The sequence below is a fragment of the Hipposideros armiger genome, unplaced genomic scaffold (genome assembly GCF_001890085.2).
Source record: "Hipposideros armiger isolate ML-2016 unplaced genomic scaffold, ASM189008v1 scaffold_523, whole genome shotgun sequence".
NCBI classification, from domain to species: Eukaryota; Metazoa; Chordata; class Mammalia; order Chiroptera; family Hipposideridae; genus Hipposideros; species Hipposideros armiger.
The window spans coordinates 700,686-723,341 of record NW_017731873.1 but is presented as its reverse complement, the minus strand read 5'-3'; the positions used below and the strand labels follow the sequence as shown (position 1 = coordinate 723,341).

The 22,656-nt window shown below is 43.2% G+C and overlaps 1 protein-coding gene across 4 annotated transcripts; it reads right to left on the bottom strand.

Annotated features, from left to right (window-relative positions):
* Positions 1-1,830: 1,830 nt before the first annotated feature.
* VGLL2 (vestigial like family member 2) lies at positions 1,831-17,323 on the bottom strand. 4 transcript variants are annotated; one of them, XM_019668270.1, is made up of 5 exons: positions 17,034-17,123; positions 16,083-16,239; positions 14,489-14,801; positions 11,923-12,450; positions 9,746-10,783 (listed from the first exon to the last, which is right to left on the bottom strand). In XM_019668270.1, the coding sequence occupies exons 2-5, from the start codon at positions 16,128-16,130 to the stop codon at positions 10,740-10,742; spliced, it is 933 nt and encodes a 310-aa protein (XP_019523815.1). In that variant the 5' UTR covers positions 16,131-16,239; positions 17,034-17,123; the 3' UTR covers positions 9,746-10,739. The 4 variants fall into 4 exon arrangements, with proteins under 4 accessions (XP_019523814.1, XP_019523815.1, XP_019523812.1 ...); XM_019668269.1 differs by lacking the exons at positions 9,746-10,783; positions 16,083-16,239 and adding an exon at positions 1,831-1,907 and having other exon boundaries at positions 17,034-17,323; XM_019668267.1 differs by lacking the exon at positions 16,083-16,239 and having other exon boundaries at positions 17,034-17,323.
* Positions 17,324-22,656: the final 5,333 nt, after the last annotated feature.

Genomic DNA, 22,656 nt, shown 5'->3' with positions numbered 1-22,656 from the left:
GGAAAAGGGTCATTCGACCCCCAAAGGGGTCGCGACCCACAGGTTGAGAACCGCTGAAAGGGTTGTAGGGTTCATGGTTTCTATAGCTCCATTTAAGTCACCGAGGCTCCTGTAGAAACAGAATGGAGCCTGGAGAGTGACTCTAGAGTACTACAAGTTAAACAAAATAGTAGCCCCACTTGCAGTTGCTGTGCCAGATGCAGTATTTCTGCTAGAACAGGTGAATAAGGCCTCAAGTGCATGGTATGTGTCTTGGCATCTTCTTATCAGAGGATTTTAACTGATATGTCATCCTATTGATGAAACAAGTGAAAGGATGGCTGAGCAATGATGTTCATGTGGAGCTATGACAAATGTGTGTGTGGTGGAAGCTGAATTAGAGTGGGTACAGAGAAAATGGAAAAGTAAGCAAAGAGAGCAAGACTATGACTCCCTTAAGGCGTTTTGCCACTTAAAAGCAATACAGAAATGAGTTAGTAACTGGAGAGATGGGGTCAAGGGAGGTTTTATTTGTTTTAAGAAAGGAATTACAGTCTGCTTTATATTAATGGGAATAATTCAGTGGAGAGGAAGAAGTGATGGTATTGGGTTGTTGGAAAAGTCATGGCGTGTTTTGTCTATGTTCGTCAAAGGTCATTTATTTATATAAAGAACAAAGATCAATCAATGATACATTGCCCGTTTTGTTTGATAACCTTTTGCCATCTTTCAGTGAGCTGCATAATTCCTCGTTCATAGAAGGACCTGTCTTTATTTGCGAAAAACTGAACAAGGTGCTGATTTACAGCCTCATCTGAATTGAATGTTAAACCACACAAGAAGTTTTGAAGAAAGCAATAAAAGTGCAAGCCTGATGGCACAAGATCAGGCGAGTATGGTGGGTGTGGCAACACATCCTATCCAAGCTCTAATAATTTTTGACGGGTGATCAAACTTGTGTGTGGTCTCGTGTTGTCGCAATGGAACACAACTCCTTTACAATTAATGAGCTCTGGACGTTTCTGGATGATAAATTCATTCAAACTGTCCAATTGCCAACAGTACACATTCTAATTGATTGTTTGGCTCCTTGGTACGAGTTCGAAAAGCACGACACCTTTAAAATCCCACCACACTGAGTGCATAATCTTCTTCTGATGAATGTCTGCTTTCAATGTCGTTTGAGGCGAATCATCACATTGGGACCAAGACCATTTGTGCGCCACATTGTTGTAAACAATCCACTTCTCATCACCAGTTATCAGTCACTTCAAAAAAATGATCGTTTTTCTCACGTTTAATGAGCATATTGCAGATGTTAATATGTGCTATCAAATGAAATTGAGTTCCTGCAGAACCCAAATATCGAGCTTGCTTATGTATCCCAGCTTCTTCGGGTGGTCGTGAATGCTTGAATGATGGATGTTCAATGTTGCTGCAATCTCTTGTGTCATGTGACGTGTGTTTGACTCAATCAATGCCTTTATTTTGTCATCATCAACCTCGGTGGGCCTCCCTGACCGAGGAGCGTCATTGAGATCAAAATCACCAGCACGGAATTTCATGAATCATCGTTGGCACTGACATTCTTGTAGAGCGTTGTCACCATAAACTTTATGCAACTTTTCACAGCTTGATGCATGTTCTTTTCTTTATGGAAGTAAAACAGTAAAATATGGCAAAAAATGCACAGTTTGGTCTTCCATCTTCAACTTATTATAAAATCTCCAAAACTCAACCAAATCGCTCAATCTTTTTTTAGAATGAAGCTAGAACTGTCAGTTCTCAAATGACATAGCAATAACATAGATGCAAATGACTCAAGCACTTCCAAAAATGAACTAGTGCCATCTGTTGCAAAGATGCGTCATGACTTTTCCGACAACCCAATACAAAAAGAAGAGAGGATCACTGTTGAAGTGGATGTCCTTGAACAGAAGACAGAGATTGAGGGTCAGGACACAAGTGCAGGAAAAAAGATATTTGACACTATTTGGCTGCTACTAAGAGTGACAGAACCTCTCCCCACTCCTTTTAATAAGATTTTCTTTACTGAACTGGGCTTCCAGATAGTTTAACTTATACTACAATACTCAAATTAACATATTTTAACCTTGGTTTTCACATAATAATATTTAAAAATTTGATGCAATAATTTGTGGGTTTTTGTTGGTTTTTTTTTGCAATAGTTAGTGGTACCTGCTTAATATGCTTACTATCTAGTTAAGGGTAAAGAATATTATAAGTCAAGCGTGAACAGGATGATTTTCTAGGACTACTCAACATCTTACATCCTGAACTTGTGTCACAAGGTGTTATATAATAAATGCAAATTAAGTGGTGTACACGTTAGATGGTAAGAATTCCACTAAGGGTGAAACCACTTACTGTGTCTGATGTGGAGACAAGACTTCATGGAAGAGGCAGAACTTAAACTATTGTAGACTTTGAAGAATAGATAGCATTTGGATGAGAGGGAAGTTAGGGTAAAGGTTCTCTAATACTGTGAGAGGTAGGAATTTACAAGGAAAATTCTGTGGGATATGAGACAAACAATGCAGATGGCTCTAATCTAGAGGGACAGTCAGCTGGAAGAATTGTGTTTAGGTACTCTTGTAATTTCTAGATTGTGTACCATTGGGCTGAAACTGATGATGAGCTTGATGTCCTCTTGAAAACTGAATCCAGATTGTTCTAACTTCACTCTGAGCATTGATTTGGATATATAGGACAAGAAGGCACAAGGACCAGGTCAAAAAATGAAAAGACAACATGCAAAGCACTTTCTATAATGTTACTTTTAGAATTTTCCTGTTTTTATTAAGGAGAAGGGGAGTAAAGGGTGTGTAACTGACTTCCAGTTAGAAATTCCTCTAGGAAGGGAAGTGACAAAAATTAAATATGCATCATCAAATAGCTGTAAAAAACTACAGTCAGAATTTTTTTTTATTTTCCTCTAATAATTTTCTTTTTTTAAAGATTTTATTGGGGAATCGGGGAAGGGGAACAGAGAAGTTGCTGTCATTTTGCTCTTCAGTCTACTTGTGGAGGATGTCGCTTCACTGGCCCATGTTGGTATTATCATTGCGCCCTTCCCACATGAGGCATTCGCTCCCGCCATTGGACGGCCGCTCATGGAGGCTCATGGCAGCCCATTGTAGCAGGGGCTGCTGCCTACGCCATCACTGGCAACTCACTGCAGCCCAGCTCCAAGTTGAGTTGTTGTTCACCATCTTAGCTATAGAGGGCGCAGCGTCACTGGCCCTCATGTGAGATCCTAACCGTGGCCCTGCTGCTCAGAGCTGGTGTCCCAAGCCAACTCTTAACCAACGTGCCACTCGGCTGGCCGTCTATTTCTTTTTAAAAAACTATTTCTTTTTTTCAGTTACAATTGACATTCAATATTATTTTATATTACTTTCAGGTGTACAGCATAGTGGTTAGGGCTTTATATAATTTTTGCAATGATCCCCCTGATTAGCCTAGTGCCCACCTGGCATTATACATAGTTGTTGCAACACTGTTGGCTATGTTCCCCAAACTGTACTTTACATCCTTGTGACTATTTTGTAAGTACTAATTTGTACTTCTTAATCCCTTCACCTTTTTTCACCCATCCCCTCAACCCTCTGCCTTCTGGCAACCATCAGTTTGTTCTCTATGTCTTTGAGTCTCTGTTTTGTTTGCTCATTTATCTTGTTCTTTAGATTCCACATATAAGTGAGACCATGTGGCATTTGTCCTTCTCAGTAGTTCCTATAATCTGAAAAATTATATACTATTAAACTATACAATTTTATTTTAACATTTAATGTCTTGCCTTGTTGCTGTTCTGTGCCATCAGGTGATTCAGTATTACCTATACTCTGCCTCAATCTCCTAAAACCCAAAGCCTATATAACCTGCAGCCTGGTACATTTTATGGCTGTGAAACATTGTTTACTTTTATTTTTTATAGTTTCAATGCATTTTATATCTCAATGGTGGGTTTTCAAAAATGTTCTGTCCTCCATATAACACCATTACTTAAACGTCAAATAACCAGATATCCCAAACTTCAGTGCAGGATGATGGTGCCAGTTTTATCACTTTTTATTTATTAACCAGATAGTTTGAAACTGTTAAGTGTAAAATTGTGAATAATTTTTTTCTTACCAGTTCTAATTGAATACAACTTCATCATGGTTTTCTCTCAAGGTATAAGGCTGACATTTCCCTAGATCCTTTTCTTACTCCTTCAGAAACGTATGAGTGAAAATGTGTTTTTAGAAGTCTTTGGACAAGGAAGAACAAATATCATAAGTTCTGTTCTGTATGTTTTTTACCAAAGTCTGTCTGTCAGTGCCCTTCTCTCAGCTTCTGCATGTGGAGGAGAAATTGCCTGAAGAAAGAAAGGGACTTCACACTCCACAAAGCAGGGTGGAATCATAAAGAACTTTTAGACGGTGCTTCCAGAGATACCAGAAAGTTCTATATAAAAGCAGGTACAATAAAAAAATATCACATGATAATAAGGAAAAAATACCCAGTTGTTTTCTGGGAGGATTACACATTGGGTAAAATGCACTAGAAAAAGAAAAAAGAAATAGGATTGTACCTAGTACAAATAAACAGAAATAACAAAAAATATACTTTTGTTTTGTTTTCCATCCCACTTCTCAATCATACCATTATTGGCACAGGGCCAATAAAGTAGTTGCCAAAAATAAGGGCAAGCCTGCAGTAATGAGAATTAGTATGAAAAGAAATAAGCTTATGACACTCCCATCAATTATAACTGTTGTTTTGAGTAAGTGTGGGTTTAGAATTTTAAGATACTTGATTTGGTTTTCCTAAGTGAAGACTATTTTTATTTGAAGTAGTCTAAGGAAGCTTCCAAATTATAAGGTAAATAGAATAATTTAGTAATTGGAAATACACAGAGACTTAAGTATGTACTCTGAAAATAAATGTTGATAGAAATGTCTAATTGGTAACTATTAGATAGATCATTAGAGTCATGCAAATAGTGGTAAGGACTCAGAAAATTTTAATTCCTTAGTTTTGTTTTCTAAAGTTTAGTTTGCCTTTTACCTAAATTTCTCCTATGTGATGATAATTATATACTTATTCATTTGTGCAGTTTTGATAGGAAATGGAAATAATGATAAAAGTGGAGGATAGTTTGAGCAAAATCACTTTAACCATTTTGAAACATTGGGAGATAAGCAGAATGAGAACTTACTAGGAGATTCCAAGAACAAAACAAAGGAATAAGAAATCTGCTGCTGCTGCTTTTCAAGGTGAAGTAAATGAATTCCAGTCAGGCAGAGGACATGTGGACATCTTATTTTTGTTTTAGAGGAGCTTAGTTTCATAAGCGCACATTGGAAAACTCATAGAAATACTGTAATGTGAAGCAGACATGACCCTATATTGCGGAGAAATTTTGATTATTTTCTTATTGAGTTATGCTTGTTTTATAAAGTGAACAATTCCAAATAAAAGATAACATTTTCTTAAATAATAATTATTCTAGTAAATTCAATATCTATTTCGCTAAACGATATGCTTCTCTAGACATTGATTCTTCAGTAAAATAGTTTACTCTTTCCCCCTAAAAGAGAATGTGTCTCTTCTTAAAATGAACTTCGATTAACAGGATCACCTCTGCCAACTCTACCAGTGGCGACTCGGTCGGCACGCGATGTTTCTGCTGCTGTGGAGGTCAAGGCTGGAAGCAACTGGGAGCTTTTCCTGAAGGCTGCTTTGCCTTTTTAGGTTATGAGGGTCTCTCTGTGTTTAGGATAACATGATTGACAACTCCACTCCAGTTCCAATTAGCACCCTATAATTTATTAGCTTCTGCTTTCAGGTTATGCGTTAACTTCACAAATATTTCAACCATGGAAACAGCAGCTATCAAGTGTCTCTTTCCTGATCCAACCCTCTGGGACTAGAGTGAAATACAAGGAAAGAGCAGTACAGTTGGTCTGTCAAGTGAGAATAATCATTTATGTCTGTGCCTGTCTGAGGGCACGGTGTCTCTCATTACTCTTTAGACCCGTGTGTGTGTGTGTGTGTGTGTGTGTGTGTGTGTGTGTTGTAGATAGATGCTATTGTGCAGATACTGTACTTGTATTATTAGAGTTTCATTTATTCATGAGACCAAGAAGAGCTGGTGTGGAGAAAACATGAAATTTACATTTGCTTAACTCAGCGGTTTGTGTAAGTATCAAAACTTCAGTTATATACAAACAGCAACTGCAATAACCATACTGCCTTTAATAACCATGGTGCTATTTCTTTTCTCCAGATTTTAGGAATATGTAATAGGTAATGAATAATAATAAATCCTAAAAATCTTGCAAGGAGGAATGAAATATAGAGCAAAGACTTTGACAAGTACAATCAAAAAGTGAATTCTTTGCATGCAAATTACCAACAGACTGTTAAAGCAGTTTTATAAAAGAATCATATGTTTTCCAGTTTCATTTAAAAAGTCTTTTCAAATATCTTTCAGTTTTTCTTCCATGCTTTGACACCTAATGAATTATATTTAAAAATGCAATTTAAGGAAATGGCATTTATATGAAAGCAGTTTGTCTAAGTTTTATTTTTTATCTCCTCGAACTCCAAAGTAACCAGTCACTAAGTGTTAAAAAAAAAAAAGCTTCTTGTTTATTTTGATGGATGTATGGGTGCATCCATGTAGGAGCAGGGTTTGGGATTTTAAACAAATCTGATGTTAAGGTTACCTTAAGAGTTGTTTCCCTCTGATGCAAAAGGGCAGAGAAAATGCAGTACTTACCCAGAAAGAGGGGCAGGAGAAGTTTGCAGTCAGGGAGCCTGAATCCCAACACCCACCAACTCTGCCTTCCCTCCCATCCAGGCCCAAATCAATCTTAAGTCATTGCTAGAATTTGCCACCCATTGAAATAGAACTTCAAAGGGGAAATGAGACAGGATGGCAACTCCTTTTAAATTAAAGCAGTAGAACAGATAGAGTTCCCAGTAGTTGGGTGACTACGTTCTCAGCCAGAGGGCAATCGGCAAAAGGATTACTTGGTGGTGGAGAGCTGTCTCTCCCCTTTTCATCACCTCTCCTTTAGTGAAGGCCAAGTGCAAAGGAAAAACTGGGTGAGGAGGACACCAGTGCCAATGGGGATGATTAGAGGAGATTTGAATCTTTCTCTCAGGCCCCTAACCAGGTATAATGTATGTAAAAATGTCATGTTTGCCTTTTCTGATGCCACCCTTTTCTCCTGTCTCATTTCCTTCAATGTCTTATTTTTCAACTACGAGGGCCTTCTCTAATCTGCATAGTTTCATGAATATTAGCAAACCAGACAGAGGAATTCATATTGTGCATGACTTGGTGGGCATAAAGGATGTCAGTTAGGGCTATTAGTTCACTGAAGTTCTCTTTGATGCTCTTCTCACACAGGCAGAAACATTAGAGTTTGAGGTCATCTTGCATTTCTGTTTAGGAACATATGACATGGAGGGAAATGCTCTTCTCCACGTGTCCTATGTGCCAGGTCACTGGAGCCCCGCTCAGCAACCTGGATGGTCTGTCCAGGACTGCCCCAAAGGCCAGCTCCAGTGAATGAGTCTCCTCACCAGCAACCTGATATTCAGATCAGATGCAGCTCAGGAGAGAGGTTTCAGTAATCAGAACCTCACCACTGGGAAAACACTCCCTGTGAGTGTTGATCAGAGAGCTTGTGAGTGCTACTGCAGGTGGAGCACAGGGAAAGAGCCTCTCTCCATGGGGACTGCTTGGGGAAGATGTCTAGCAGAGTACTCATATGTACTGCTGTGCTTTCTGCTTCTGCTGCATACTCAGTGGCAGCTTCTAAAAAGCAAGCTGGAACTTAATGCATTTTATTTATGCTTGTACATTGCAGTAATCTATGCCAATGGAACATGGATTTTAAAAATCCACAGAGAAGTCCAAAGTTAATTTTAGTTATTGCCTCAATGTTCAAACCTCAGGCTAACTTTTACATGACTTGGTTGGGTTGGGTATGAAGAGCTTCAGAGCCCTGAAGGCTAATTAAATACTGAAAGGAATTAATAAGAGAAGCAATAATAATTCCCTCTTGGAGAAGAATGGAAATCTTCCTCAGGCTGACTGGGCTACAGGTAGTGGCATCTGATGAAGGAGTATGGACAATGTCCTATGATGGCTCCTTTGAGACCTGGGTACTTGTAAGTTCTACAGTGTGTCAGTGTTTGCTGCTCTGACTCTCCCCTTCCTTATTCATCTATTGGGGAGGAGAACTGAAGCCCAAAGTTGAGAAGCTAAAGACAAATCAGAGGGAGACAAGCAGTTACTACAGTAGCTAACAGTGCAGTCTCTGCACCTGGGCTGCCTGGGTTGGCATCCTGGCTCTGCCACTTAGGAACTATGCAACCGGGAAAATTATTTGTCCTCTGGGAGCCTCAGTTCTTGTCAATAAGAAGGGGATCCTAATAATACATATCACATGGAATTTTTGTGAGGCGTCAGTGAGTTGACCTATATGTAAAGCCCTCAGACTAGTGCCTGGCGTAGGGTAAACAATTAACATTAGTTTTTACTATTGTTATCACAACCAGTGCAGCATAATCATATAGTGCCTTCCATCTGAGCAAACACAGTAGTAGGTCCCTGTGATGATCATAATCTACTTCACAGCTACCAACATGATAGGAAGATGGGAAGCTATGCTCTGAGTAAGGCCCATTAACTGCCCCCAACTCTTGAGACTATTGTTTATATTTGCCTCTCATGTTACAATGAAGGTCAAGATTTGAACTAATATTTTTATGCTTTAACAATCTACAAGGGCAATTTGGGCATAGCAAAAAGTATCTCCCTCAGAGATGCATAAGTAACTTTGGCATCATGAGAAAATAAAGAGAAAGCCATTGATTTCTTACCAATCTTTTTTACTCTAGTGGTAGGTTTGGTTTCTTAGCCTAACTTATTAAGATATAAAAATAACCAATATTTCAAACATACTTTTTAACTGATGACTCTACTGTCTTAAGAGTCTAGAATTTAAGAAGTAACAGTAATTCTCTTCTGAAAAATAATAAATGTGTATCTGACCGAATGGTATATGGGCTAGTGTTTCCTGTACCATCTCTGCTTCTGACTCCATAAATGCTGCGAAAGAGGTAAGCCCTGGGCTTCTGTGGACCACAATTTTCTCATTGGTAAAAGAGAAGGGAGATACCTAACTTCTCATTTCCAGGGTTGATGTGAACGATAGAGGGGTTAACAGGTTTCACAGCACAGCACACACTTTGGAAAAACAAAATGTAAATACATATATATATATATATGTATATATATACACACATACATACATACACATACACACATATATATGATAAAGTAATATTATTTTATATAATATATATAACATATAATATACTTATATATTATATATATGCACAAAAGATCTTAAAGTAATATTATTTTCTGACATCAGATCATACTACTATAAATTATTTTATTCTACTAGAGAAAAACTAAGACATTTCTTTTCTTTTTATGAAACAACACAGCGACCTTGTAGTAAACAGACATCTTTAATGTTTGTTTCTTCTTCCTCATCACCTTCAGCTTTGCCCACGCACAGACCCCTTCCCCTGTCCCAACACTGAAGTGACCAAATCATGACCACAGAGACTGAGAAAAATATTCGAGGTATTGGAGACTCCATGGAACATTCCTTCTTTTTGGACTGATTCCTAGTTCTTCTTCATGGAAACAGTTGGGGTCCCTTGTTGCTTTTTTTTTTTCATCCAGAGGAGGATAGAGCGAGGATCAGAATTTGTGGGAAAGAAGGCAGAGAAGGGTTTCTTCTTTCATCGTAAAACGTTCCTTGTAAAAAATATGATATATGTACACACGCATATAAAATATATCCAGTGCAATTGCAATTGTTGTGCCAAACACTGGGAAGTGCCACCTTGGTCGATGTATTTCTGGAGTTTTAAACAGTTGTCCTACAACAGCTGCATTTCAGTAAGACTTGGGCAGGTGGCTCCAGATAAGCCACTTGCCACTCACATTCAGGCTGAGGCTTCCATGTTCACAATCCAAAAGAAAAGTGTGTCTTTGTGTCTGGAGGGGGGTTGGAGGGAGGGAATGAGCAGGAAGGGAGCTGGAGGCTATTTAGGTGAGGAAGAAGGAATTGGCTTCTTTTTCTCTACCACAGTCTTCGATGCAAATACAAATACATTTTAAATCTGAGGATATTGACATCAGTAGTGCTATGATCACACCACTTAATGAAATAATTCACATCAGCATAAAAAATATTCACACCAAAAAGTCTCTTTTTTTTCCCTCCTTCCAAGAAAACTTATATCACCTAAGTGATCTGACCAGAGATATTTCCAGTGATTTGCCCCCAAAAGTCGTTAAACGTAATTCAGAGTCTTTGGATGTGTTCTTTCGGCAGAAGGAATTATTTTTAGATGAAATTTCTGAGGTGCGTGTTTTGGTTTTCCTGACACATGGAGAAGTTTGAAGTCTCTGCCTTCCCCCGTGTCCTCATCCTTGAAGTGAGAGGCACAGATGCTGAGCCTCCTGGCTGCTCAGAAGGGAAAGGGAAGGGGGAAGGAACCCTGGGTCAGCAGATCAGCTCAGGAGGGATGCACCACAGAGGGAATAACGACGAGCTGCAAACCAAGATCAGAAGCCGTTACAAACCCACTCCATTCAGCTGAGTGTCAGCAAGTATGCTAGGCAGAGACCTACAGGGAAGAAGGTGGGTTGTCTAAAACCAGTACAGATCCTTGCTTTTGTCCTGAGGCTGTAAACCTGAAAGCACAGAGAAAATAAAAGAGAGAGAGAGAGGGAGAAGAGACAGAGAGAAGGAAGAGAAGGGGTGGGGAGGGAAGGCACAAGATATTTAAGGAAAGACAAAGACAAACACCTCCGTTTTATTGTAAAAGTCACAGAATTCATCTAAAGGGCACGAATGAAAGTAAAAGCAAAGCCAACAGAAATATCACACCTTCATCTGGGGTGGGGGGGAGTGGGCAAGGCTACATGCCAATAACTGCATTTACAACATAACTATTTTTTCATTTGTCCTAAAACTAAAGCCAAGCAAAAAGGTAAACCCTTATTTGAATGCACCTTTCAAATTCAACTCTTTAACCATAAAATTATCTTTGAAATTATATTCTTAAGTTTTACATTTTAAGAGATCTATCTAATTTGGCAATTAAGTTGGTTTCAGAGTCATATTTTTCTTCCCTTATAAGTGTCATTAGGTGACAAAACACCCCTGTCCCCCAGCTGTAGAGGATTTTAAACTACTCTCAGCAGGTACTCCAGACCAGGACAGTCAAGTAGAAACACAACGGGAGCCATAGGCAAAATTCTAAATTTTCTAGCTGCTGCATTGAAAAAAGTAAGAAGAAACAGGTGAGAATCTTAGTGATATATTTTATTTAACCCAATATGTTCAATATTCAATGTGTTGAAAATAATTCAACTTGCAGTCAATATAAAAATATTAGTAAGATAAATTTTACTTTCTTTCTTTCTTTTTCTTTTTCTTTTTTTTTTTTGGACAGTTTTGAAATCCAGTATGTATTATACACTTAAAAGAACATACTATTCAGCCTAGCCACATTTCAAGTGCTCAACAGATACACGTGGCTAGTGACTACAGAACTGAACAGCACAGAGCTAGAATCTAACAAATTTTATTTTTAAAGAAGTCCTGTGTAATATTTACCAGCCAGGGTAGGGCAGGGTCCTATTTTCTCATTCTGCCCCCACCGATGACACAGGGTCATCTGTCTGCTGAGACACACCCCGCCACGCAGACCTTCGAGCCCCAGGGTCACTGGGGTCTCCAAGGAGAACTAAGGGGGTCCAGGGCTCAGTCCAGGGTGGGGCACAGGGCAGGAAGGGCCTGGGTCGGCCAGACTCCCTCTCCGGCTTACCTGAATCCACGGTGAGGCCCAGACCCTGGGCCACGTCCCCGGCGGGGCTCGCGAAGGGTCCCCCGGGCGCGGCCCACGCTGCACCAGTCGGTTCGCCCTTGGCCGAGAGCTCGCAGGGCGGGCTGCCGGGAGCAGGTGCCGGGGCGGTCGCAAGGCGGGCTGGGCGCCCGGAGGCTGCGGGCATCAGCAGCGGCCCGTAGCGCGGATCGAAGTGCGGCGCGTAGACCTCGTGCACCGCGGCCGGCCGCGGGTAGGTGGCGGCCTGGGCGCCGAGGGCGCCGCCCAGAGCGTAGGGGTGGTGTGGGTGCGGGTGCGCGTGGTGCGGGTGCGCGTGGTGCCAGGGCTCTGCGGCGCCCTGGTGCAGGTGGCTGTGCAGCGCGGCCGGCGAGTACGGATCCGCGGTGGCGAAAGGCAGCTCCGAGTGCGCGGCGGCCAGCGGGCTGCCCAGCGGCGCGGGCACCGGCGCCTGATATGCGCTATTCCAGAAGGAGGCGGGGAAGCTCCGCTGGCTCATCGGGAAGGAGCCATCTGTAGGCGGGCGAGCCGGAAGGGAGGAAAGGAAAAGAGGAGCGTGTCACCGCCGGGAGACTCGAATGCCAACCCCGCAAGGCCGCGGGAGAACTGAAAGCTCAGGACTGGGCTATCGGCGGGAAAGCAGCGGCCGGGGGACGGACCTGCAGCCTCGCCTTTGGGGCGGCGTCTTTCTAAGGGAGCTTGCAGCCTGTGAATTCGAGGTCAGGGCACCGAAAAATGGGGAACCTTTCGGGGAGGAGATTCGCTTCCTCGGATTTTGGAAACATGTCTTGTACGCAAACCCAGGGACTGGAGGGGAGAAGAAGAGCGGAGAGACCTCCTCCCCCAGCCCCAGCTTCACCTGACGGCAGGCTGAACTGCCTCCATGGCCTCAGGGCAGACACGGCCTCCCTTTCCCAATCCGCAGCCTCTCCTCAAGCAAAGATACCTCTTCCCACTCTTGGTCGGCCGCCTAGCGATCTCACTACCCCTTCTCGCGTTTCAGCCTCCCTTGCTCTAGAAAATGTGCCTCTGATAGACTAGAAGTCCACTGACATATTTCAAAGTCTTGCTATTATTAGCCTCCTTTCTAGAAAACTTTCAAATTTTCCCCCCAAGAACTCAAGCAAAAGAGTAAACTAGAGAGACTAAAAGAACAGCTGTATTATTTGCACAGAGGGACATGAAGGGAAAGCTCTTCTAAGCTTTAATTAACAAACTTTCTGCATCAAAGTGTCAGTGCCCCACATAATAAATTATTATTATTATTAATGATTAGTACTGTCAGTACCATTGTTGACCCCTAGTGCCTGAAAGCATTTAGATCAAATTTGTTGCCTTTTGTGAGGAGGGAGGGAAAGACATTGAATTCAAGAGGCTTTTATTGAGCACCTCCGAGGAAGGCATCTGCACACATACTAGAGAATTTTAAATTCTTTTAAAATGCATTCAAAGTAATGAACAGTCTTCCTATTAAAAATATTTAGGCAACTGGAGAATAAAAAGAATGTTCTGTATTTAAAACTAATGTTTTTGGAGCTTGTCTAGGCAAGGCTTGTACAATCTGTCAAACTCAAGAGAAAAAAAAAGGGAGGGTGAAGGTCATTTCCCCCAAAATGTAATATTTGTTTTCCTTTTTACAACAAAGTTCTAAGTTTTCAGCTTGGTACACATCAAAAACTAAGCTTAGTGAGAAAGTTGACCAAATAGTTAACCCCACCCTTCTCTTGGTAATAAAGGGAGGTTGAAATTTCAGAATAGGAGGGAGATTTAGTTGTCTTGTCCAAGAAATCATTGTGTGGGGCTAGGTAAAGCTGTGCTTTGTGGGAAGTGTAGAACAATTGAGAGGGATGTGTTTTGAGGAAAACCCTTAGAGATGTTTTGGCTGTACCTACATTCTTATTTCTTTGTTACTTTACTTGCTTATTGAAAGATGTTTTCTGCTTCAAGATTTCCCAAGTAATTGAAATTTGACAAAAGGCACAGGCAGGTTTTAGGAGACATTCATCAGCAGGTTTTGCTTGCAGTGGGGCCTAGGACTTTTCGTTCTGGGTAAATTTTCATAAACTGGGTAAGTGCCCTGTAAGTTGTAGTAGGCAAAGGTTCTCCTCCCCACTGGCTTGGGGTAGTGCTCAAAATCTCACATTTCCACAGCACATTTATATTATTCTGTTTGTCTTATCACCATCCCAGGGATAGTTAAGAGGGCAAGTATTATTCTAATTTGAGACTAGTAAATAGAGTGACCTCAAAGAGGTTAAAAGATTTGCCCAAGGTCATATTGCTGGGGAGTGGTGGAGCCAATAGGCAAACTCAGGCCTCCCCATTCCCAGGCTAGTGCTTTTTTCTAGGTCTCTGCTTCTGCTCTGCTTTTCTCTACCTCTTGGAGGAGAGATCTTATGCCTGTGCCTATTCCTCCTTCGATTTCCTTACCTTCCTTAAATGCCCCTCCTCACCTCTTCGCTGACATCTAGTATTCTTTCCGCTGCATCTCCTTGAACCCCAGGCTGAGAGGGCTCCCTATCCGCCCTTGCCAGTGGGGCCGCATACTCACCCCGCCAGGGCCCGGAGCTCCGCGGTACTTTGCTGCTTGTACAGCTTGGGGAATAGCTGCTAGGCTGGCTCAGGGCCCTGCTGAAGTGCTCGTCCACCACGGAGCTGATGTCCCCCTGGAAATAGGTGAAGAGGACGCAGCGGGAGTTGATGTACTCCGCCTCTGGTGGGCGCTCTTTCTCCGGGCTGCCTTCTTCCTCTTTTATACTGGCCGGAGTTTGGCTGGAAAAGGACGAACTGCCGCTGCCGCTGCTGTTGCTGGGGCTGGCGTTGCATTCGTGGGCTTCCTGCATTTTGGAGTAATAGGCTAGTTTCTGCTCAAAGAGAGAAAGAATAGAGAAGTTAATTTCAACAGCGATGTCAAATTGGGGTCATACTGCACTCCCTCATCCGATCCCTAAGGTATCCAGGGGGCAACTTTGGCATCTGTGCCTAAGCCGGGTGCTGAATAACGTGGGCTGCGCCGTCAGCAGGCCTCTCAGCCTGCAGGTGAACAAGGGCGGGCTTACTAAGAGGCACGTTGCCCTTCTTGGTGCCTCTGCCACCCACAATTACTGCGAGGCCACAGGGAAAGCTCTCTGAAGGTTTCAGGGTCAAGGTCCGAGAAAGACGCCTAAGCGGTCCGGGTATGAATTGAGTTTGACCGCAGAGCCAGGCTCAGGACAGACATATTTTTAAAATCGGGCTCGAAGGGTAAAGGGCACCTAAGTCTAGTTAGGGTCTGACTGTTCCCTGCCTGAGAATCCAGGGCAGATGCCTAAGATGCAGGATTAAGCATCCTCATGACTAAACACGAAAATATAAAAAAATCCACTGCACACAACCAGGCTGTAAAGGCAGAACTGCCACAGAAGGTTTGAAATAAATCCACCTGGGACAGAATCATGTGGGGTAAAAAGGTGGAATAACATCGCAACATGGATCATTTTAAGAAACACAAGTTGATAGTTGGTCACCCATACACTGTCCATGTCCAGCGCGTCTCAGTTTTTAAAGAAATCTTTTGAGTAAAGGAAAACCAATGGATTATGAGAATTTCCACTCTCACCATCTCTGTACACATTGAAGTAATAAGTAATAAAAAGGAGCAGCTGAAGATCTTGGCTGAGATTGGGTAAATTGTGACTGTCTGGTAGTAACTTAAAAAACAAGCGTTGCTGTTGAAAACATTTTCTTAGAACTGAGCAATGAACTGAATGCAGTTTTAAAACTTCATGCCGGCAGAGATGGCCTTCAAGAGGGACACCGGGCCACACAAAAATGAACAGAGCTCTTAATGCAATAGATTGGTCCAGGGTCAGGGAGGAGAAAGGACCAAACAGAGAGAATCAACCCGTCTCTCTTTGCAATAGTCCCAGCGTGGGAAGAAGCTCATCTCAGACACTGAAGCCAAGAGTTATTTAGCAATATCATCACTTCTAGCACATTCCCACTAGGCTTACAATGAGGGACTCTAGTGATTCCTAAATATAACATTGAGACTAAACAAACTCCTGTTTGGGATGTTTAAAAAAAAAGGAGGGGGAGGGAAAAAGCAGAAGCTGCATAGACATTTTGAATTTGCAAGCAAAATTGATAAACGCATGGACTCCTACCGTCGGCGTGTTTTTCAATTTCCCGGAAACAGGAATCCAGGCCCTCATTTTCCAACCTGGTCCAATCTCCTACGCACCCCCCTCCCGATGTGATCTTGTTCTTTTCCTGGACTACTGTCCTCAGTTTCCACTACATCAGCTGAGGAAATGGAAAGAACTGCTCACCAGACACAGCCCAGAGAAAAGAGAAATAGGAATAATTAAACGAAACGTGAGTTTACAGAACCGAGGTTAAGTGGTCTTCTTAAAAGTGGGTTTGTTGATGGTAGGGCAGCCCTATTCAGCTACTCAAGTTCCTGAAAGGTGAAGTATTATCTATGAAGTCTGCCTCTGCCCAGTCAATTGTAGCCCAATAATATTCTCCAAAACTCTGCAAAACAGATTATAAAACCAATGCATTTCGTGAGGTTCCCTTTGTAACGAATTTTCTGGTTCTGGAATTATTTGGCCTGATCGCCTGAGAATTGGAACGGAAAAAATGTATGCCTTTGATAAGCTTGCAGAGATGAGAACGCAGGTCTTTGGATCTCAAACAGAAAGAAAGAGATAGACTTTTGCTTTTGTTGGGACCAAAGTTTGGTTTTCTGTGCGTGAGCTTTGCGCCAATCTCCCCACACCCGCACTGGGCTCCGGTTTGGGCAAATCTGGAGTCAGACAGACACTAAGAAAATCCAGCAGGCACGATCCCCGTCTGGTTATTCCCAGCAAAACCCGGGCAAGCATTAACAGGGCTTAGCTGCCTTCCCGAGAGAGCAAACGGGCAGGCTAAAGGAGTTAGCTCAATCTCACGGGTAGCAGCGCCGGCAATTACGGCATCCGGGCGGCGGCCGCCGCTGGTGGGACGCCCGGGGCCCGCGCGGAGGAGCCGTGGACCTCCCGGTATAGGCGGTGCTCGGAGAACCCTGAGCGCGCCACCCGTCTCCGAGGTCCTGGCCCGGAGGAGACACGTACCTGGTGGTAGGGGGTGTAGGCGGCTGCGAAGTAAGGCTGGGGAGGACCATAGACTTGGTACATAACATCCAGACAGCTCATGGCTCCCGGCAGCGGAGACAGTTAAGAGTTGTATCATCAACTCTCGGTGGGCGACGCACAGGGATGTTGCATGGGCGGCGCTTGGACCCGAGCTCCCGAGTCATCTGTGGCTGAGCCAGGGGCAGCGCGCTCGGCGGCTGGGGATCCCGCTCGCACGCTCGCCTCCCACCCCGACAATTCCAGCCCCGACCGCGCTCTGGGACAGACGCGCCTCGGCTCGGGCTAGTGGGCATTTAAACCCCACGCGGGGCGGGCGTGCTGACGCCACGCTCGGGTGGCGGAGAGGGAGAGGGAGGGTGGGGGGCGGGGACTGGGGGGCCAATGGGGAGCGAAGCACGAGGGCCCGAGGGGATGCGGGTGTGTTTCCCAGGGCTCCCCAGTGGCCAAGGGTGCGGCGAACTACGAAGCCCGGACCTTGAGCCCTGAGGCTTCGTGCCGTGAGGTACAGGGATTTCCCAGGCTAAAGCTGTAGAGAGACAGGGAGGAGCAGAGAGAAGTGGGGAGGAGGGAAATGGGGACCCTTACACTTGAAAAGAGATAGAAAGTTGATGAGTGGTGAGGAAAGGTACTGTAGGAGAGTCCGGGCCTCACACCGGGGAGTTGAGTGTGTGCGTCCGGGGGTGGCGCGCTGGGGCAGATTCTCTGCTTTAGGCTCCTGGTGATGGGCGGAGAGGGGCTGCGCTCTGCCCAGGAATCCCCTAGGACTTCCCAGTCATCTCAAACATGGTGTCAAAGGAGTCCGGGGACCCCTCCAGGGCACGGAGGAGCTCCCTCTGCGGGGGAAATGGCAGTGACTGGAGCTTGTAACCGCTGTCCTGCTCCACTTCTTAGCACCTCCTCGGACCCAAACCACCCTCCGCCAGCTTCCAGCCTCAATTTCACTCTCTGGGGCCGGTCCCTTCCGCTCTTCCGGAGTGCGATCCCTCCCCTTTCTCTTCGATGTGCTCCATCCGAACCCGCTGGGTCTGGGGTTTCTCGGTCCCCGCCGCTGGCTCCTCCCGGAGCGAGCTGCTTTCGAGGAGTCCAGGAAGCCTTACCCAGTCCCCGGCCGCCCCCGGTCTACCCCCTCGGCGCCCTTTAAAATTTTGGTAACTCTTTGAGACAAGGACTCTTTGGCTGCAAGATAAGTCATCCTAGGAACCGTAGGGAGATCAGAGAGGTCTTTTGCAGCCTCTTCAGCCCTTTATACAGCAGCTGGGATTTTGTTTCATTTTAAAGAGGTGAAGGAGAATGCACTTCAGTTGTGAGACGCACATTCTCTTTCCTGCCCAGAGAGCATTCCTGGCTCCCACCTGCTTCCTGCGACGCTCGCAGTTCTCCCCCAGCCCCCTGGGGAGGTGGGGTGTCACAATAGAGTCCCTCCAAACCACAAGTTTAGGAATGAATTTAGAAAGGCACTCTGTATGGCTGGTCAGGTGTCGGACGGGAATAATGATGGGCCAGACTTGGAAACATGGGGCGGGGCAGAGGTTGGGAGTACTGACAGCCCAGACACAGGGAAGAGGCAGCGTGGGTTACTGATGCAAGCGAACTCTATAGTTATTCCCCAGTTTAAATCCAACAAAAAGTCTGACATCGGTTCTGAGGCTATAAAACTGCAAACAAATGCACTCTTAAAAATATATGTGTTTCTAAAACGTGACTGTTTTCAGCAAATTGCTTCGGGGTTCAATTTTTGGTTTTGCCAGAATTATAAATGGGTAAATGACTCCCAATTTGGTGAGCCGTCCTGAGCGATTGGAAACTTTCTTTAATTAACTATGATGTAATCTATTTGAAAGAAAATCAAAATAAAGACACCCGTTAGTCCAGTTGTACCTGAGCCTCTTTTTGGAGGCGAGGTTGAGCCCGGCTGGCTTCTACAACCTCCGACCATCTAGGCGCACAGGTGAATCCAGAAGTTTCGTAGGAGGGCAACAACCGCTTATCTGTCTTTCCTTTTGGGGCAAAAGAGGGAACTGTCACCTGAAGGGCCACAGTGCACCCTCCTGACTGGGAAGTGGGCGTTCGGCTCCCAATCTCGCTCCCCACAGCAGCTCACCCTAGCTTGGAGTGCTGATCCGCCACGCCCTGCTCTGGCCTGAATAGGCCGGGTCCGCACGCCCGGGGTCAGCACTCAGGACACAGCAGGAGCCGAGGTGCCCACGGACCACCACACCCAGGCCAGATCGCGGCCAGTAGGCGCGGACCCCGGGGTCCACGCTCCCCATTTTCGCGCAGGTCTCGCTGTCCATCCTTGGACACAGTGGTTCTACGTTGGCTTCCTCCTGTTAGGGCATCTCCTGCAAGAGCACCTGTCGCGAGAGAGCGCTCCTTACGGCAAAGCCCGGGCTCCGCAGCGCGTGGCAGGTGGCCCACACTCCTGCGCGGGGACAGCCGCAGGAGACCAGCATGGGATCGCCAGTCCAGCCAATACTCGGAAACTCGACTCGTCCTGGCTCACCTTCCAGTAGCCACCTCCTGCCCCATGTACCTGCTCACTTCGACGTTTTTATTTTACCTTGGCCATGGGACTAGAAGAACCCTGATTTCCCCCACAAATTCAAGAGAAAATGACGACGACCTCTCTGAATCCAACAAAGCCCAGTAAAATGTTAATTATTTTTGAAAAGGATTATAGGAGCAGCGATTTTCCACATTTTGAATGAAGAGACTATGATTCCAGTTGCCGGAGGCTGCTTTCTGTTCACATTTCTCAATCTCCTCTTATTTGAAGCAGTTTTTAAAAACCTCACTGAAGTAAGGGTGTCCTCTGCACAGGAGTTTAAAGGAACACCGGGAATTGGGCCAGTGGGCATCGATCTTGAATTTAGGCAGGAAAACATTCCCCTCCCCTCAAATCCAAAGTGAAGGAAGAAAAAAAACCACAACAGTCTGTAGTTTAAAATACGCCCAAAGATTGGAGCATATTCAGTCTTTTCTGTATATCTGAAACGCTGTCATTTACACAAGGGTGGGATTTCACAGTCTGATGAGATCACCTCTTGTTTCTATGCTAAAGTGAAAATAAAACACAACTAAATTTTAAACCCCTTTACTCTCCCAGCTGTTCAAACCACCAGGACATGGACACCTCAAAGAAGTCAGATTTTGATTCAGAGTCTTGGAAAGGGGCTGCAGGTTGAAGGAAAAAACTGGGAGGAAAATCTCTCTTCTTCCTTCTCCCCCCACCCCACCCCCCTTTGTTTTAGGAGAAGAGACTGCAAATCAAGGAGTTAAATGTCCTGAAACTTGGGTCCAGTGGACAAATGTATCAACACCCCCAGAAAGATGAACTATTACCAATTGCATCTAATCTAAATACCTTTTAATTATTTTACCTAACTAAATGAGTAGAGAGGATATCAAAACTTTTTTTAGAAGTTAATTCCATGTAATGATAGCTTCATGAAAATTTATTGAGCTGCCAAGAGGGAGTTTGCCATATGAAAATTAAGCTAATTCCACCAAAGTTTCCTTTTAGTACGGGAAGTCTAGTGTGCAATTCTAATAACATCTAGAACTGTGAAAATAAAACTCGCCTTTATTCTCAAAGTTAATAAATGAAGTTAAATTACTTTTGAATGAATAAATGTTTCATGATAGCATCACAATGAAATTCTCTTCAGAAGGATTGCCTCTCATTTTTCTAAGCTAACTGATTTCATTACCTTCTGAATCTTTCTGTCTGCCTGTATCTTCTTATTCTGAAAACTGCAAAGAAGTAGCTTTATATAGGAAGGATGTATGAATAGAATTAGTTTGGAGAACTGACCTTCAGCCAGCCCAGGCCCTCCCTCGTCCATGGTTTATTTAGATCATTGAGTGCTGACATTTCATTCTTCCATTTTCTGCCAACCAAAGGGGATGAACACGGTGGTAATTTCATAGACTTTTTTTTTTTTTTGCCCCTAACCTCATCCTTGCCTGTTTTACAGAGCAAAGATGTGTTTGGAATTTGGAGAATAGTTGACAAGGTTTTGTGGCTTCAAACTATTAACAGTATTACTTGAAAATATGTCTGCAAAAGCCAGCTTTTTCAGGCATGGGGTGTTACTTAGTAATGGTATGCTAGTAATTAATGAGGAGTCTCAATAGTGATTTTATTTTTAAAAAATAAGGGAAAAAAGAAATTTCTATACTCTAAAACCTCACTGAAAAGCTAAGGGGAGGAATTCCAGTTTGACTTCATGAAAAACCAAGACAAAGAAGGTTCAGTTATTTTCCTACCAAATTTACTGTAGGTCTTAACAGTGTTTTCAAGTAAAAATTCTTCATGGTCTGACCTAATGACTAGATGAAACTACTTTATAATTATTGACATATATTTGATTATTATAAGAATGTTAAATGTTTCCTCCTTTATATTTTAAAGACGATTTTCATGTTATGCACGAGTCAACTTTAGCTTACATGAAATAATCACAGCTTTCTGAATTTAATTTTCTTTTGAATTAATGTTGACATTAATGTCCAGTTCTAAGATTGGAAGTATATTTAATACCATATTTGTCTTTCAGAATGAATTCTTTGTAATGAGTCCCTATGAAATGTGTAGTATAAAGATGTTATTATACAAATACAATTGACATGACCCACACCTTTAAAAATAATAACAAATGGCAAAAAAATAGAGATTTGGAATAGATGTGTGTAAAATATTTTGGTTTGTTTGAATTTTACAAGAGAGGAAAAGTTAGAAGAAAGTTTACATTTTCTGATGTTTACTTGGACACAAAGAGTTAAGTCAGAGAGCGTATATCAATTATTTATTACTGGGAAGAAGTTGTTTTTCATCTTTATTTGGCGAGAAAACTGTCTTTACTTGCCTTAAATTTGTAACTACAGGGGAAAAAAAGCCCTATTTTAAAAAAAGACACACAGTCTGGAGGTAGCCTAGAAACTAACACATAGAAAATACAGGGACATAGAGGAATTTACAGATTCAGAAGGTGGAAGCAGACTGAAGGATTTAAGCTGTTGACTTAGATATTTGACAGTATTGTTGTTGATCCATTCCCAAACTTCTGTTTATAAACTTCATTTTAGCAGGATACTAAAGGGATTAAAAGGAGGCCACAGCAGTAACAGACAGAAGGTGAAGATATCCATCTGAGTGTGATGTCCTGTCACATGCTTCACGAGGTCTTGAAACAGCTTCTCAGAAACTCTCTCATAGGAAGTTTCTCTTGGCAGATGTGGAAGAGTTTTCAGCAGCACTGCCTGCTAGGCTGGCATTGTCTGTCTGTTTTTGTGTTTTTTTTTTCCAATGATTGTGACTAATTTTTAAGCACATTTCATAATATGAATAAATCAGGTTTAACTATGCCTTACATGTAGTATGAGGTTTGATTGTGTGTCCAAACACTTAGCCTAGCAGACACCAAAGCAGAACATACCTTTTACTTTTATTCTTAACTTTACACTATAAACACTGTGTGCCATATTTTTAGGTGAAAGTCCAATTGTTGACTATGAAATTTAAACTTCACCAGCTGTTTATTTTTTATTTTTTCATCATTCTTCATGAGAGGCATGAGTCAATCAATTTGTAAACTAATCC